General features: G+C 39.4%; 1 protein-coding gene across 1 annotated transcript in view; it reads left to right on the forward strand.

Moving 5' to 3' along the window:
- Positions 1-19,251, forward strand: part of HSD17B12 (hydroxysteroid 17-beta dehydrogenase 12) — a 167,219-nt gene that overhangs the window by 107,306 nt on the left and 40,662 nt on the right. The window contains exons 5-6 of the mRNA XM_030331660.1: positions 15,467-15,531; positions 16,620-16,664. Of these exons, the coding sequence (XP_030187520.1) occupies positions 15,467-15,531; positions 16,620-16,664 (110 nt within the window). The remainder of the gene's footprint in view (positions 1-15,466; positions 15,532-16,619; positions 16,665-19,251) is intronic.

A 19,251-nucleotide genomic window follows, 5' to 3' on the forward strand; every position in this document is an offset into this window, starting at 1 on the left:
GGTGCCTTAACAGACAAAGAATAAGATCTTAAACTACCCACTCCCTGAGCCAGTTTTTGTACCATTGGGATGGATCACCCCAGCTGAGAATATGTGGCTGAGAGTCTTGCCTAAGGTCATGTGAAGACCAAGTAGTAAAGTCAGGATTCTGCCCTCTATTTGTTTTTTCCAAGTCTGCTACTTCATTTTGTTATATCTTGGCTACCTTGCTCTTATTGATTACTAAAAGAGATGCTTTTGCTAAGATAGGGCAAGTGTTTGAACATTATTATGGAAAAGAGTCACCCACATTTAAGGGAAAAAAATGGCTCTGTGAAGGTACTCATCACTTTTTGAGTCATTTCCAGAAAGACACAGAACATCTAGTACAGAAAAGCTTTGCTTCTTTGCCAAATTTCTTTATCCCACTGCCTAAATTGGTGTGAGCCTGGTTGGTAATTGTCATCATTTTCTTCTGGGGGTTATCGGAGGAGAAAAAAAGAGAGAAATAATTAAAAAAAAAAAGTCTTGGTGCCTGGGTGGCTCAGTCGGTTGGGTAGCTGACTTCGGCTCAGGTCATGATCTCACAGCTCATGAGTTTGAGCCCCATGTTGGGCTCTGTTGTGACAGGTTGGAGCCTGGAGCCTGCTTCAGATTCTGTGTCTCCCTCTCTCTCTCTCTGCCCCTCTCCTGCTCACACTCTGTTTCTCTCTCTCTCAAAAATAAATAAACATTGGGGCGCCTGGATGGCTCAGTCGGTTAAGCGTCCGACTTCAGCTCAGGTCACGATCTCACGGTCCGTGGGTTCGAGCCCCGCGTTGGGCTCTGGGCTGACGGCTCAGAGCCTGGAGCCTGCTTCCGATTCTGTGTCTCCCTCTCTGTCTGCCCCTCCCCTGTTCATGCTCTGTCTGCCCCTCCCCCGTTCATGCTCTGTCTGCCCCTCCCCCGTTCATGCTCTGTCTCTCTCTGTCTCAAAAATAAATAAAAAGGTGTGTTCCTATTTAATAAATAAATAAATAAATAAATAAATAAATAAATAAATATTAAAAAAATTTTTTTTAAGTCTATTTATTTTTGAGAGAGAGAGAGCACAAGCACACACACGGGGGTGAGGGGCAGAGAGAGAGAGGTAAAGAGAGAATCCCAGGCAGCCTCCACGCTGTCAGCTCAGAGCCCTACTCATGGCTCAATTCCACAAACCATGAGATCATGACCTGAGCCTAAATCAAGAGTCAGACGCTCTGATTGAGCCCCACATCCGGCTCTGAGCTGACAGCACAGAGCCTGCTTGAGATTCTCTATCTCCCTCTCTCTCTGCCCCTCAGCCCTGTATGTGTGCTTATTCTCTCTCTCACTCTCTCTCTGTCTCTCTCTCTCTCTCAAAATAAATAAATAAACTTAAAAAAAAGTTTCCTAACCTTTCTTTAGTTGAGACCCCACTTCCCCTCCTCATACTGTAAGAGTGGTCTTTTATATAATTTCTGGATAAGACAATAAAAGAAAAGAGTTACATATATGTAGCCTATGTAGTGCCCTTGGACCTGCAATTCACCCTGGCCTTGACGTGCTGTGCTTCAGCTCCTGCCTGGTCCCTATCACATAACACCACACCCTGCCTACCCACACCACTACTCTCCCACTTATAGGAGAGCCCATGGCAAAAGGTGAATGGAGACATGGGTGTGGTTTTTGCCCATGTGTCTACATGTTCTTCTCTAAATACATACATTGCCTGGAATCTTTTACAAGTTCCTCCTTCTTAGCCCAGTTCTGGAATACCCAGAACACCACTAACATCTATAAAATTCTTGTCATTTCAAACTTCCTAATCAGCAGCAGCTGTAACTTACTAGTTAGGATACACACGGCCATGGTCCATTCTCCACCCTTTCAAACTAGTTGTACATGGATAGGGGAATGAAGGCTGGCTTAGGCGCAGAGGTAGATTGAGGATCCCTAATGAGAAGAGATTTGTCTTGAACTTCTATTCTTGGAGAATAATTTTCTTTCAGAAATAGTTCATGATTGTTTAAAGCTTTGTATAACTTTTAGCTGCTTTTCACTGGGTAACTTTGAAACTATAGATACTCTGAGACAATGGTGCTGAAGATGGGAAATGTCAGGCATCATTTTCCCGGAGGGCTGGAGGATTTTAAAAGGCACTCTCAGCTGTTCTTTCCTGACCCAACATATAGAGAGTTTACAGTGTGAGTTTAGGCACAGTAGAGAGATCTGTGAAGGATGAGAGTACAGGGCATGTGGTGCCCAAGCACATTTCCCCACTTCTGGAACCCTAGGTCTGGTGTCTACACCTAAGTCTGGTGTCTACACCTACACCTAATATTAGACATAAAGACTGATATTTTCCAGGCCTCATATGCTAATGGAACCCTTGTTCTTACAGTCCAGCTCCTTAGTAAATTGCAACCTGTAAGGTAGCAGTTTGTACCCTCTTTATGCTTTCATTCATTTTTTCGTCAAAGAACCAGAGACATAGCAACAAACAAGAAAGCACCTGACTTCATGTAGTATGATGTTCTAGTAGGAAAGACAGCACTTTTGAGAAGGGCAGGGTATGGTGTAGTAAGAGTATAAAGGGGAAGAGGGAGTTGATATAGGGCACAGTAATGGTGACTTGGCCTAGGCTGTGGGGTGGGAGAAAGGAGGATTCCAGAAATATTAGGAAGTAAATGAAGCAGAATTTTGTGAGAGATTGCAAGGGGGATGAAGAAGAGAGCACTCATGGATGACTTTCAGGTTTCTGGCCTGAGAACCTGGTCAATGGGGCCATTTACTAAAATGAGGAATCCTGAAGGAATCTTGTTTGGGATGAGGATCATTTAAGTTTGGGGTTCATCCAGGATGCCCAAGTGGGGTTGTTAAGTTGATAGTTGGATATATGGATCTAGGATTGATTTATTTATTTACTTATTTATTTAAAGTAGGGTTCTCTCTGTCTCTCTTTTTTTTTTTAAAGTTTATTTATTTTTTAAATAATGTCTACAGCTAATGTGGGGCCCAAATTCATGATGCTGACATCAGGAGTCCCATGCGCTATCAACTTAGCCAGCCAGGTGCCCTGGATCTAGGTTTTAGTTGAGCTATGAACAGGAGATAGAGTTTGGAGATTAGTTATCTGTAAATAGTAATCTCATTGAAACATTGAGACTAGAGCTCATCCAAGGCGAATATAGAGAATGTAAGGAAAAAACTGAGGACAGAGCTCTTTTGAGTTCCCTTCCCTGTCATCAAAGAAAGGCTGCTTAGAATATTAGTGTGAAGGAGGGATAGTTTTCGCTCAAGTTCAGCCCTTGTCTGATAGAAATACAGAAATATAACATGAGCCAGTGTGTCATTTTAGCTTCTCTAGTAGCCACATTTAAAAAAAGTAAACAGTAACAGATAAAGTTCATTTTGGTAATGTATTTTATTTTAGCCCTCCATATCCAAAATATCACCTTAGCGTGTAATCCATATAAAAAGTTATTGAAATCGTTTGCATTCTTTTTCTCCTACTACGTCTTCCTTTCCTACATATGTTACGCTTGCAACATTTCTCATTTCTGATTAGCCACGTTTTAAGTGTTCAGTAGCCATATTGTGCCCAGTGAGGGACATCTTTGCTTCCAGTTCATACTGGCTGTCTCTCATCCTCAGTTTGTGTGGGTGAGCCATAATTTTTACATTTTTCTTAGGCTTTAACAGGGTTTTCAGCCAGGAGCAATTTTGCATTGTCTGGCATTGTCCAGAGACATTTCTAATGGTGACTAATTGAGGGAGGAGGTGAAAGAATTTCTAGTAGCCCTTAGTGGGTCAGGTCTAGCGGGTCAGGGAAGCTGCTAAACATCCTACAACACACGGACAGACTCTCCCACAGCAAGGACATCACCTAAAATCTTAGTAGTGCTGAGGCTGAGAAACCCCGCTTTAAAGTTACACTGCAATTAAACTGATTGATTACTTATTGGCATACACACACACACACACACACACACACACACACACACACAACTTACATGCATAAATTTCTATTTGGTGACAAATCGATGATAAAAATAATTGTAGCTTATGTTTGCATAATCCTTTCAAGTCTATAGCACCATCTTCACGTACATTATCTTATTAACTGGCTGAGTGTTTCGTTTTCTTCCTACTCTATTACAACTGTCTCCTTAATCATAAGGTGTACATAATTATTGACAATTATTAGCAGATAGACTTATATTGCATCGTAATTTTGTCAAGGTTTTGGAGGGAACTACTAAAACACCTTATAAATATAAATATAAATATAAATATAAATATAAATATAAATATAAAACACTTTATGAGCTACATTTTATCACTACGTCATATTTCAACTCTAATCTTACAGTTCGTTCTCTAGTGTAGAACAGGTTGTATTGTAGAACCTGTTGTTGGGGGAGGAATCTAATGTTTATGTTTTCATTTTATGTATTTTTTTCTTTTAAAAAATATTTTTAAATGTTTATTTTGGAAAGAGAGACACACACACACACACACACACACACACACACACACACAGTGTGAGCGGGGGAGGGGTAGAGAGAGAGGGAGACACAGAATCTGAAGCAGGCTCCAGGCTCCGAGCTGTCAGCACAGAGCCCAACACAGGTCTTGAACCCATGAACCGCGAGATCGTGACCTGGGCCGAAGTCAGACGCTTAACCAACTGAGCCACCCAGGTGCCCCCGTTTCCTTTTTTTTTTTTTATAATTCCCTGGGTATGTATCTTCTTCACCTTCCTCCCTCTTTCCTCCCCACCCAGATCCCACATACCCTAACCTCTGTCTCATAAGGAGGAAATAATCTCATTTATTCTCCTTCCTCCTTCGTGTAATGTCATGGCCTCACCTTTCTTACATTTGCTAAAATAATAAACATGTAGATGGATTTCTGGTAAGACCTAGCAATCTATATGAAGACGTAGAAAGGAATTTTTTCTACTGAGTATTAATGAAACTGGGAATGATAAAAGGAAAAATAAATCACCAAGGTATACTCCATTTGTTTGAATAGCATTAACCACCAAAGTATATAGTCAGTGCTTAATAAAGAAAATTAGCATTGTCAGAATTTCAAAGGAAAATGCTAAAGCCCTTTGTCATGAAAGAAACATCAAGTTTTCGGTAAGATAAGTGGGAAGAAAATGGCCATGAATTGTTTGAATTTATACTGAAAGGTCACAGTAACTTGATAGACTATAAATGCTTAAGGTTGAGAAGTTGGATTCTTAACTCTGTTATGTAAAATAAGTAAGCATCTGCTGTCTTCTTTCAGGCAAATGCCAAGAAACACAGATTTGAGAAAGCTTAAAAAACTTCAACTATTTAGAGAAAATGACATCAATACTGCTTTGAATAAGCAAACAATCGGGTTAACAAAATGCAAATGCTACAATGCTTACTTGCTTGCTTCCTCAGGAGAGATTCTCATGTGTGCTCCACTGTTGGTTTGGAGGACTTGGCATAACACATCGCAGGAGGCGTAATTTACCAAGGCCAAAAGAGTAGCCTTGGATTTGAAGTATGCCACAGACAACACTGTTTTCAAATTCCACTACTATGACTTTTTTTTAACCTTTAAAAAGTGACATTCTTTGTCCTAGAAGAAAAAATAAAAAGGTCTTCATGGAAAAAACAGCTACTTCATTTGTGAATCATTAAAAAAAATCAATCACAGCTTTATTGAAGCTCTTAATGCGTCCTAGACCAAGAATCTCACCATGCCAAACGCTATCAAGGTCTTCTCCATGCATACTGTCATGCTTTGTGTAAGTTGCAGAATCAAGAGAATTAGTTGGTACAGGCTGATGTGACACTGTGCTGGCTTAGTGTATTCAGGAGTGTTTATTACCTATTGACCTTTTCCTATGTGCATGCAGTGCCATAATTTTCTGAAGAGGCATCATTTTAATAGTGTAATATTAAAAATAGTATAGACATAGTATAGACAATAGCAATAGTATAAATAACAGTATAGATAATAGTATGTAGCCAACAATAGTATAGATAATAAAAGTCAATTAATTGCAAAAATTATTGACTGCAAAAGCTAGAATAGAACTTACTCTTCTTTTTCTTCCCATGCCATTTTAAGTGAATACTTGCTCCGCTTATATATTCGATGGGATATTTTCTTTTAATTTGTGTCCTTCCTTTCTCCTCAGCCAAATGCAAAGATATCTTTTTGTTATCTTTGCCCATGTAACCTTATAGTTTATGGGTAATGCTTTGGAGGCATGTGTTCCATTTTTCTCCTCTAAAACCTAGTATTTTCCAGAATGTTATACGATAGAGAATGGTCAAATGTTGAGAATATTGATCCTCAAATATGGTTTGAGCAGAGATGAATAGTTAAGATCAGTCTACTCTATCTCTGTTTATACTTAAGTCTTTAAAGCTTCTCAACAGAAGGCCCAAGAATATTATTCACTAGTCAGGGAAAGGGCCAGTTAGCTTCCAAATGGCAAACTCCTAGGTTATTTGGGTTGGAATCCAGAGGTGACTTCCTTATAGTTCAATATAAGTCCCCAATATATCAAAGGAAGAGAAATAGGTATAGGCTGAGGAGAGAGAGCCAAGGCCTGTAGGAACTGGGTTGTGGAAAATTCTTCAGGACCGCTGGGAAGGAAGGAACTTGTTAAGAGTTGTGTAGCTTCCCAGTCCCAGCTGACTAAGGAAGTTACAAGTAGAAGAGTCTTGCTTCTTCAGAGGATTTAGAAATTTATAAAGCTACTTCTTAACTTCTTGCTCTCTTCAGGAACTTTACCAATTAGAAATTAGCTTTAAGTTGACTTTTAAAATGTCTCTGAAAGGGCCAGTGACATCTTCATTTACATCTTATTGGGATTAGTACATTTAGTTTATGACCTTGATGGATTAGTCACCTGCAGGAAATGGCTGTTGTAGTTAGTGAAAGACATGAAAAAATCATTTTGAAATGGAAAGGAAGAGACTTAAAGAGGAAACTGTAGAAGGGTACAGCTGGCTTAGTCAATAGAGTGTGTGACTCTTGATCTCAGGGTCCCCTGAGTCCTCAAGCCCCATGTTCAACTGTAGAGATTACTTAAAATCTTAAAAAAACAACAAAAAAGAGGAAACTGTAGTGGTAGGTTGGTCAGTGGGGTGTTGTGAAAGGGAGGAAGAATAGAAGGGCAAGAGAAAGTTAGTTGAGAGAGTACCAAAGATAAATTTTCATGTTTGGAAATACCACCACCTGCCCCCATAGCTCAGGTATAAAATGGCTCACGCCCAAGAAAGGGCAGAGGCTATTAGCTTAAGTATATAGGAAAGGCTTATAGGAACATGATGGGATGATAGCACAGATGGTCGTTTGCCTATTACATCAGGATATGATTTATGGGTTTAAGACACTTCCAAAACTTCCCTTTTGTAATGCAATCCAATTTTGTCCCTAACCACCCAGAGTTAATGTGCACTCCACAAGTTCAGGGCATAGTCCCCAACAAGACTGCCGTTAGTTCAAATATAGCAGTCTCCAGGCCACCTGCACTTCTGACCAACGGACTACAAATTTGGGGGTTCCCATCACCCCTTCAGGTTTAATAATTTGCTAGAACATCTTACAGAACTAGGAGAACACTACACTCACAAGTAGAGTTTTATTATGAAGGATAGGAATTAATACTAGCCAAATAAAGAGACCCATAGGGCAAGATCTGAGAGGGTTCTGAACTCTGTGCCTCTCTGTGGGGTTAAGGTGAACCCCCTCCCTGTGCTTAATGTTCACCAACCAGAAAGCTCAGTGTCCAGAATTTTTATTGGAGTTTCATTATGTAGACATGATTAATTGAATCTTTGGCTATGTGACTGAACTTAGTTTCTAGTCCCTCTCCCTTTTCGCAGGTTGGGCTGGCTCAAGGCCTTAGCCTCCTAGTCACACAGTTTGGTCTCTTTGGTGACCAAGCCCCATCCTGATTCATCTCATTAGCATAATCTCAGTTGTGATCCAAAGGCCAACCAACCTGGCTGGCTCAGTCAGTAGAGCAGGCAGAGCATGTGACTCTTGGTCTCAGGGTCATGAGTTCAAGCCCTACATTGAGTGTAGAGATTACTTAAATAAATAAAGCTTAAAAAAAAAAAAAAAAAGGCCCACCATGAATTACAAAGAAACTCCTATCATCTTGGAAATAGCAAGGGTTTAGAACCTCTACCCCAGAAATCTGGGACAAAGACCAGACAAATACTTTATTCTAGGGCACCTTTCCTTTCTGTTTGTTGATTGATTCATGTGCTAATTCATTCAACACGTAAAATTCCAGAGATAGGGCAGTAAATAAAACTGATACTCATTCTGCTTTTATGGAAGACAGCTATTGAACAAGCTGTGAATGTAATGAAAGAATATGTTACTGAGAAAGCTGAGGGTGTCAGAGATGGTCTCTGAGAAAGTAATATTTAAAGTGAGCCCTAAAGGCTGATTAACCCTGGGAGAAGAGATGTGGGAAGGGTTTCCAGGTAGAAGAAAAGGCTGGAGGTGAATGTGCTTGACAGGTTGGAGGAACTGATGGAAGAACTGTAAATCTAGAGCACGGACTGCAAAGGGGACAGTGGCCAGTCAGGAGATAACCAGGGCCAGCTCACGAAAGGCTTAGAAAATCAGGTTAATAGGTTTGGGCTCTACTGGAAAGACAGTATAGACATTGTAGAGTTTTAAGCAGTAAATTGACATCATTTTAGAGAGATTATTCTGACTTTAAGTGGAAGAGGGCAGGAATTGATAAAAGGAAACCAGTAAGCTTCTTTCAGCAATGACACATAAGATGACAGTGGTTACATTAGGATGCAGGCACTGGGAATGGTTAGAAGTAGCCTGACTACAGAGATGTTTAGGAAGTAGAAGCAGGACCAGGGTCTATTGAGAGAGGGTCCTCATCAGAGGTTTTGTCTGATAGAAGCACTGATTAATAACAATAGCAGTTGTTTGGTGTGTCCAATCATTATTGCCAACATCCCCAAGTGCTTTTATATGCCAAACACCATTCTAACAAATCTCATGCAATCCTCAGCACTACTATAAAGTAGACATTACTGCTTTTGTGCCCATTTTAGGACAAGAAACAGACTTAAGGAGGTTAAATATTGTCCAGGATTATACAAGTAGTGGTTTGCAATTTGCAGGTTCTGACTTGAGCAACTCTGTGCTGTTTCCCTAAGACAAGAAACCCTAGATCAGGAGAAAATTCTGGAAAGAAAATGATGATTTCACTTTGGGATATGTTAAGCTTGAGAGAGCTATGAGAAGTCCAAGTGGGGATTCAAGTGGACCTGTGGATCCCTGGCACCAGTGCCCTCCTTTGTGTTGAATGAGGCCAAAGCCTGGGGTCGCCAATCACAGTGAGTGGAATAGATACATGGATTTTTTTTTTTTTTTTTTAAGACTAGGAGACTCATCAGGAACATTATCAGACTAAGTATAGTGCCGTATAATTCCATTAGATGTGTTGTATGAGATTGGATTTCTAAAGTGAGAATAAGACTTAGAATTCAAATGTATCTCCTTTCACTTGAAAACCACTAATGGTATTATTAAAGCAGAACCTTTAACTTAAAACTGGGTAATTAGCTGTGATCTCAGAAATGTAAACAGAACATTAATGCATGAAGTTGACGAATGTTCCTCCCATTCGCTCAGATTTAACCACCAACCTCCTGTCATCCTTCTTTCCTCCTCTCTTCTGAGTTTATGGATGGCAGATCTTACCTAGTTTTGTAATGAGGATCACATAGCAATTTATAATTAAACAGTAGAAATAAAGTGTTCTGTTGTGTTGCTTCTGACTCAGTCTTAACTTTTCAATTTCTGATTAAAGGCACTGCAAATTTAAAGCCTTGTAAACTCTCTTTTATTTAGAAATTGCTACTCACAAGTGTATGAAAACTGTAAAGTTTGCAAAATGTTTTACATGGTGTTCCAAATATCATCTGTCAGAGTATGAACATGTGCTAGCTACAGCAATATGTTAAATAAGGCAAAGAAGGAATTTTCTTTGCCTCACTTTGCAAACTCTCTATAGACTGTCAGACTAGATCTACTTGAAAGAAATAGAGGGTAGAGGAACAACTGGGATACCCTTAATCAGTACGAGCAGTTATTCTGGCTGTTTCCACAGGATCTCTCCACTTTGCTGCTGTCCACATATGATAAAAGCAGGGACTTTGCCTCTCCTGCTGCATCCCAGCACCTAGAATAGTGTTGGGTACAGAGTGGTTCAGGAACTACCTGTTGAATTAATGACCACACAGGGGCATCTGGGTGGCTCAGTCGGTTATGTGTCCAACTCTCGATTTTGGCTCAGGCCGTGATCTCATAGTTTGTGAGTGTGAGCTCTGCATTGGGCTCTGCACTGACAGTGCAGAGCTTGCTTGGGATTCTCTCTCTCTCTCTCTCTGCCCCTTCCCTGCTTGCTGTCTCTCTCAAAATAAATAAACTAAAAACGAAGAAGGAGGAGGAGGAGGAGAAATGATCACCCAAAAATAAACACTCTTCCTCTTCCACTGATTAACATACTGATATTTCCAGGAATTGGGTTAAAGATTTGATGCCTATCATTTCTTAAATTATTAGCCCTGTTTTATATATAAGGACATTGAGAAAACCGAGGCTCACTGGGGTGAAATCACTTGCTTCTTGTCAGGAGCTCGTAGTAGTAGAGCTAGGACTGAAACGTGGGTCTGTTGGACCCTGTGAGTTCAAAAGCTTAAGACGGGAGAAGTTTCTACCTGCTTTTGGCTTATACGCTATTCCTGAAGTCTGCATTCAAAAAAACTCAGTTTGTTTTGAAAAGGGATGAAGTGGCAGCATTTTTTTTCGAATCCATTTTATTAATGAACTATAATAGGTTTTCCATTTCTCTAGTCTTTAATTTGAGTGCTTGGACTGGATTAGTCTGTATAACTATAAATGTGACTGAAATTACCTTAACATCTGTACTTTGATATGATGAGTGGGAAATCGGGAATACTTTACATTATTTGACATCTACTGGGAAGCCCAACCATTAGATGATGTATTTTTATATTACCTTAATTTCTTAAGCCTCTGATTAATCTAAAAAAAGCAGATTGAAGGTGTTTTGTGTGTGGTCACCTGTGTCGGTTATCACTGTTTCTTCGAGTAGATTTTCATTTTCTAGTAACTTAGTGTATTTTCCTCCCTCATGCCCAACCCAGATACCAAATATCTGGTTTTCTAATGACATCACTATCTCAAAAGCACATGGTTTTATTTTTAAAAAAATTTTTTTTTCAACGTTTATTTATTTTTGGGACAGAGAGAGACAGAGCATGAACGGGGGAGGGGCAGAGAGAGAGGGAGACACAGAATCGGAGACAGGCTCCAGGCTCTGAGCCATCAGCCCAGAGCCTGACGCGGGGCTCGAACTCACGGACCGCGAGATCGTGACCTGGCTGAAGTCGGACGCTTAACCGACTGCGCCACCCAGGCGCCCCAAAAGCACATGGTTTTAATAAATGATTCGAAGTTTGGTAAGGTCAGAAACAGCGGCAAATGAATTTAGAAGAAACAGAAATCTTGTGTATGTTCTTTTTAAGTATGAGAGATGTGGAAGTGATTTTTAGCAATCATATGATACAGAATATCTACATAACATTTCAGAATTACTCTGGATTTTGAGTCTTTATAATACAATACTTTATCAGTATTGGTGTTTTCAGAAGTTCTGCATGGGGGTGTGGGAGGGCACTGCTGAGCACCAGGCATTGACTGTTCTTTCCAGCGAGGGCCAGCTCTTTTAAAATTGCTCCTTTCACCACCGCGTCCTTCTTTTTCCAATTACCCTGCCCTTGTTCTTGGTCTTTTGTGACCTCTGCTCTCTGTTTGCCTCATCTCTTCTCTTGAACTTTTCTTATCTTAGCACTCCAATGAGAAGCTGACAGGAAAGATTGCCTATCTGTTCATGATCCTGTGGTGATTGTTGAAGTCCTGGTTGGAATTCTGAGATGACATGGGCATCCTTTGTTTTTGGAAAGACACAGTGTCTTTGATGCGAGTGAAAGGTTTTTGTGGGTCACTGAGTAAAAAATTTAAAATTTGTCTCTCGTGTCTTACTTGAGGAAATAAAAAAAAAAAAAAGCGACCCTGACTAATAAACAAATATTTAATGCCAACTTAAAATGCTACCGTTTAGAAGCGATTTTCAACTATCTGAATACTTTTGGAACCACTTGTGGCACTGTTTAGTTTGGTGAATTCTATAATGAATTCTGTAATATTGGCATTGCACGCACCGATTCTTAACGAGATTACATTATAATGGAAATATTTCCATCCTTCACTCCTACCCAAAGCCTGTTTTCTTCCTTTTCCAATTCCCTTAAAGCTTTCCGCCCGCCCTTTGGTTATTGCTGCCACCTAATGTCTCAAAATAAAATTGCAGCGGGGTTGCCTTTTTCAAAAGATGTGCACTATTGTGCAGTTTATGGAAATAGCTATTTGAGAGCAACAGTTGTTTTTCCCTGTACTCTTAAATAATAGCACTCTAAAGTGATTACCAACCGTGGAGAGATTACGGGTAGTGAATATTTCACAAGCAAAAGGCGCAACTAACAAAACAGGAAGGGATTTTAGAGTCCTAAGCCCTGGAATAGGACAAATTGCCAGTCTGACCTTGTAATGTACTTCCCCTCATAAAATTGGGCTTGATGCTCTGAAAGATCTATTCCAGCTTTAACATTTTTTTGTTGTGTATGTTTTTGGTTATAATAACATGGCCCTTATACATGATTCTATTTCTTTGGGCTAAAGTGTTGAACATGTTTTTTTTTTTTTAGAACTATATTAAATAGATGTTCACATTTTCATTGTGTGAGTATGTAGTTTTGATGGCTCCCTTTGCTCAATTAGAAACAGATCGGAAGATTGTCCATTGTTAGTGCCTTAATCAGAGTGACATTGCCCTGCTTGCTTAGTTTTTTGTGGGCTTCCTTAGCTCAACTTTGTGCAGTACATGTTGAAATTACTAAATCAAGTGTACTGTTTATGGAGTTCCCAGATTAAACACACACACACACAACACACACACACACATAACACACACACACACACACACACACAACACACACAATCTGGATTTTAAAAGATTTGGGGGGTGCCAGCGTGGCTCAGTTGGTTAAGCATCCGACTCTTGGTTTCAGCTCAGGTCGTGATCTCATGGTTCGAGAGATTGAGCCCACATCAGGCTCCGCACTGACAGTGTGGAACCTGCTTGAGATTCTCTGTTTCCCTCTCTCTGCCTCTCCCTTTCTTGTGCACGCACACTGTCTCAAAATAAATGAACTCCTAAAAAAGCATCAAGTCTTTAAAAAAATGTGAGTAAAACATTTATAATTACACTATCCAGTTTTCTTCAGCACTTTGAACTGGAGTATTAGTATTTCCATTGGCTACAAAGAAAACTAAAAAAGGTATTCTAGATCCAGGAGAGTGAGGGGAAATGGAGTTGGCTGTGAGTGTCAGAATTTTTCCTCAATCCTGAAGAACATTACAATTTGGCAAAACCTTTCTTTGAAGAGTCTATTTTAAGCTGACTTTGTAACAAATGTTTTGTTTATTTGTAGCATTTTAACAGATACTACTTTAGTTGTGTTTCTCTTAGGCTGTGAGTTATTCATCCTTTATGATTCTATCCATGGGTAAAGCAAAGTCAAGGGCACATAATGCCTCACCTTTAACTAGTTTAGCCTTAATTGTTAAAGGTCTGTATAAAATCGATTCCTTGAACCTCTGATGGGTAGAGAACCTGTTGAATAAATTACAAATAGATTTGGACCTGTGGTTATTAATTATGTTTAGATATAATCCTTGTTCACAAGAGCATACATTGTAATTACGTACAATTTGCTTTGCCGCTGTTCTTTGCTTTCTGATTTTCAGATAATTTTCAGTGATTTTGTTTAGTCCATCCCGACCAAGTTGTGCAGGTAGAATCTTGAGACTCACAGCCTCAAGTGACTGGCTTACTGCTAACTATAGAACCCTTATTGAGTTATTTCACACCACTAATTTTGTTAGTCTATTGAAAGAGTTACTGCTACTGTTACCAGGTTTATTTGGCACAATGCCTTCTGAGTTTTAGCAGACGGATCGTAATTTCACCATCTTTTTACTACCAAAACCTTTCTTTTCTAATACTCCAGTTTTATTAAACATGGCTACCAGATTTCTTTTTTACCCAATTACTGCTGATATTTTTTTCTGAACTGAATACTGGGTGAAGGCATATGCAGCTTTAATATGCTGGTTAAGAGCCCAGCCTCTGAAGTCAAATTTCCAGAGTTGGAGTCCCAGTCTTACTTTGCTCTATGTCCTATGGCAAATTATTTAACCGCTGTGAACTTTGGTTTCCTACTATGTAAAAGGGAGATAGTAATAGGAACTGCCTAGTAGGGTTGTTGTAGTGATTAAATGTAGATAGAGATTATCCACTTCATTATTAATTAAAATAAATTCCGAGATATTTTATGTATTCCTACAAACGTTCCTTATTCTGGGTTTGTCTTTCCAGAGCTAGGGAGAACCATAGGATATCTGAGTATTAGTCATGTACCTAATTGTATATAAATTTCTTCTTGGCTTCTCAGTTGTCCTGTAGTCCCAGCCTTAGGTGAGGTGACTGAGGAGGGAGGATATAGAAAGACAAGGACATGATCTTGATTTTCAGGGCTTATGGTCTGGTAGGGATGGATGGTTCATTGGAGACATTTAGTCTGAACCTACTCTCGGCCTCCACGAAGAAGTCTTCCCTCACTCCCTGAATGATGTCAGACCCCGTACTTTGTAATGAAATGAATGTTTTATTCTTTTTGTTCAGTGTCTTTCTCTTCCTACAACACAGTATGCACCATGATGCCAAAGATTGCCTTTTTCTTTCTGGTGTTTCTAGTTTCTAGTGCATGTCTTGTATGTAGGCATATGGCAAGTATTTGTTGAATGATTAAACAAGCTCTCATGTTAGAGATGAAGAAACTGAGATGCGTCTCATACGTGACTTATCCCTAGTCACACGTTTTCCGTTTCTAGTAGAATGCAGGTTTCTGGTCCCCTACGCTGCAATACCCTTCACTCTTTCTACTCCATTATGAAAATGTAAGTCTAGAGAGGGATCAAGCGATATCTACAAATAACTATCACAGAGGCAGAATACACACTCCAAGGGGCTATGGAAATTAAAGCAAAGAGAAAGTCCCTTTATAGGGGGGGTTGGATGGTAGGTTCAGGAAGGGCTTAATGAGGAATACATTTGAACTATACAAATACCGATAGATTTTGGGTGGAAAAGTGTGGGAAACATTACTCCAGTCATAAACAGTATTTGATTTCATTGTATGTATCACTTTAGTCTTGATATTATTAATCTCCTTATTTCAATAAATGTATAAAATGTAGTTTACGTTAGCCAGCTAATGATCTTGTCTTATTTCAGTGAACAATGTGGGAGTGTCATATGAGTATCCTGAATACTTTCTGGACGTTCCTGACTTGGACAATGTAAGTCCTTTTTTTTTTTTTTAATAGTATGGAAACAAAAGGAGAGCATGTGAATATTGGCAAGGCAGTATGGTATAATGGTTCACACTGTGAGCACTTGAGTCCAGCTGCCCAGGGTTTGCACTGTGGCTTGTCTTCTTGTTCCCTGAGTTACCTTGGGGGTGATCCCACCATCCCACATCCACAAGATGGATGTCCATTCCCACATCCACAAAATAGGTGCCTTCATAGGGATCTTAGAAGGATTGAACGAGAAGATGTTTATAACCTCATTAGTATAGTACAAAGTTCAGTAGTAGCTCATCTTGTTACCCTTATTTCTATATTTATTATATCAAAATAGCTCTGTTTTAAGTATCAGGATTATAAACTTCAATTTAGAAATCATAAATATGTTAATATATAGCAATATGGTTGATTCAGGTAAACTTACCAAAATGAAAGCTATATTCTTGAGGCAGGCATAAATCTTTTTTTTTTTTTTTTGTTGTTTATTTTTGAGAGCAAGAGAGCACGTGTCTGGGGGAGGTGGAGAGGCAGAGACAGAGGGAGAGAGAAAATCCCAAACAGGCTCCGCACTGTCAGCGCAGAGCCTGATGTGGGACTCAAACTCACAAACCGTGAGATCATGACCGGAGCTGAAATCAAGAGTTGGACGCTTAACCAACTGAGCCACCCAGGCACCGCCGTGCATAATTCTTTAATAAAAATTAGAAAAGCATATCCTTGAAGGAATATGTGAATTAAAAAGAATTGTTGAAAATCTTAGATTCAATAATTTCTCCTTTCAATATTAGCAGAAAGAAAATAGCATATTTCTTTTAGATTTAGTGTCTTTTGCTTCCAGATTTTTCTTACACGTCTACCTTGGATTTTGCATTTTAGCATGAATTGTTACTTTTGGTAGAAGTGTTGTAGCACTGAGAATAAAACAAAATCTGCCTTTGTACCCCAACTCCTGCCATTTTCCTGTGTCTCTACTCTATCTGGGGAAACTTTCTGTGGTTTGCTAGATCACGTATGTATGTATCTAATATGGTTACTTCCACGATCAGAGGTATATAAAATTGTCCATATTTGTTTTACAGACCATCAAGAAACTGATAAATGTTAATGTTCTTTCTGTTTGTAAGGTAAGCAGCTTTTTTACAAATATGTCATCCTTTTTTGGTTCATTCTATTTAAAAACTCACGACCAGTTTGTTCACATTAGTCATCTCTTCTTTCCATGTAAATACGTATCCCTGATGAAGGCGGTCTTATTTCCTTATGTTTTGGGGGTGTAGAAAGAGCTGAAGACCAAACAAGTTTCTGTGTAATTTTGCTTTTGAACAATTGAACATTTATGAAATGCCTCCTCTGTGCAAACAGTGCAGTAGGCCCTGGGACTACACAAACGAACTTAGGCTGAAGATGGATTTTTACAAAGTTTGCATCTACACACGGTTCTTCACTGATAAATTATTTCCATTTTTGTATCCCCTGTAACACATTGTAAGCAGGTGAATGAAATGTTGTGGGAAAGCATTGTGTGGCAGTATGGGGCTAAAAGTAATGGGAACGATTTTTATTAGCCACACATAAAAATTACTCTGGCTTCTAGTTGGTAGGCATGCATTAAAGTCGTGTTACTTGTATGTGCCTAGAAAAGACACCATAGCTAATATGTGCTAAAAGGAAGAACAGGCAGCAAAGAAAAAAAAAAAGTGGGAGGTGGGGAATAAGTAGCAAATATGAGCATCTGAGCACTACTTTTCCTTATATGTTAGCAGTCACTGATACCATACTTTGATTCCGCACACTAGCCTAGCAAAAAACATTGCCCGAGACAGAATTTGCATAGGCAACGTCAGAAGCTTCAGATTTGAACACACAGCAGTGTCCCTCTTATCCACTGGGGATATGTTCCAAGACTTCCGGCAGATGCCTGAAGCCCCAGATGCCATCGAACCCTATATACACTGTTTTTTGCTATCCGTACATACCCCTGATAAAGTTTCATCTCTAAATTAGGCTCAGTAAGAGGTTAACAATAACTAACAATAAAATAGAACAATTATAGTGATAATGCTGTAATTAAAGTTAGGTGAGTGTGGTCTCTCCCAGAATATCTTACTGTGCTGTACTCACCCTTCTGGTGAGGACGTGGAATGATAAAATGCCCACATGCTGCGATGAACTGAGGGGAAGGACATAGGCACTGTGACCTGACCGGGTGTTAGGCTGCTCTTGACCTTCTGACATTGTGTCTGAAGGAGGATCATCTGCTTGCAGACCACAGTTGACCTCAGTTGACTCTGGGCAACTGAAACCTTGGAAGGTGGAAACCACAGGTGAGGGGGACCGTTGTACTGACAGAAAAGCCAAACCCGTGTTTAGTAACTCTTCGAGTTTAAGGAAATAAAAAAATATTTTACTCAAATCTATTAGAGTTAACCAGATAAATATAAATAAGAACTTAATTACTAGTTTTCAGCTGATGGCACAGTCTTGATCATTTTCTCTGTTGTGAATGTTTAAAGAAAAACTCTCTTTATGTCTTCATGCCCTGAGAAGTGATGTCTGTTGCATGCTTGATTTCAAGTCCAAGGGCCCTAAAATCTTATGCCTTGTCCACCTCTTCACGTATGGCTGTGCTTCTCCCTGGATACTACAACGTGTTGCATTTCAAGTACTTAGTTAATTCAGTTATTGTGTGGTTTTATATGATTTGAACAACATGTTGGTTCATGTAAACCAGTTACCAAAACAAAACCTTCATCATCCCTGCATACGTACCGTGTAACATTTGGTAGCTTGCTACTTAAAGGCACCTCATCTGAATTATATTATAATATGACAAATAATTTTATAAAAGAAAATAATCAGTGTATCTTTTCCATTATCGTTTTAGCCAGAGTTGTTTTCTTACTTAAGATTCATTTAAGTGAGGTAAACTACTAACAATCTTTAAGTAGATTTGGAGCAAGAACCCCCAGACACAAAAACGGATGCTTTTAAACCATTGGTTGATATGAATATATCTGTATAGTTTTAAGGCTATTTCTCTTGGCATACCTGTATAAATGTTGTCGTTGGACAATAATCTGTATGAGGTTTCAAGTCAATTAAATAACTCTACAGTTTACGAGTTGTTTGACCCGGAACAGATTACTTGCCCCGCTGTGCTTCCATTTTTTCGTGTGTAAAATTGAGGGTGTTAATCTCTTTACCTCACAGAGTTGTTTTGGGAATTAAATAAGGTAATGTACCCAGCTCCTAGTGAGGGCCTTCAAGAATGTTACTATTATTCTCAGAGCTGATAAAGATGTTTAGTATCTGTGTGCAACTCTGAGTTTATTCGTTAGTAGGCAAAAGCTTTTTTTTTTTTTAATTTTTGTTTTTAACGTTTATTTATTTTTGAGACAGAGAGAGACAGAGCATGCACGGGGGAGGGTCAGAGAGAGAGGGAGACACAGAATCTGAAACAGGCTCCAGGCTCTGAGCGGTCAGCACAGAGCCCGACGCAGGGCTCGAACTCACCGACTGTGAGATCATGACCTGAGCTGAAGTCGGATGCTTAACCAATTGAGCCATCCAGGCGCCCCTGTAGGCAAAGTTTTTTGATCAAAACTAACATTCTGGTCTATAATTAATATACTTTGTGGTTTTGCCTCTTGAAATGACTGTTGTGTGCTATTGTTTTGATAATGTTTTCTAGCACATTTGGCCAAATGCCTA

This window comes from Lynx canadensis, chromosome D1, assembly GCF_007474595.2.
Source record: "Lynx canadensis isolate LIC74 chromosome D1, mLynCan4.pri.v2, whole genome shotgun sequence".
NCBI classification, from domain to species: Eukaryota; Metazoa; Chordata; class Mammalia; order Carnivora; family Felidae; genus Lynx; species Lynx canadensis.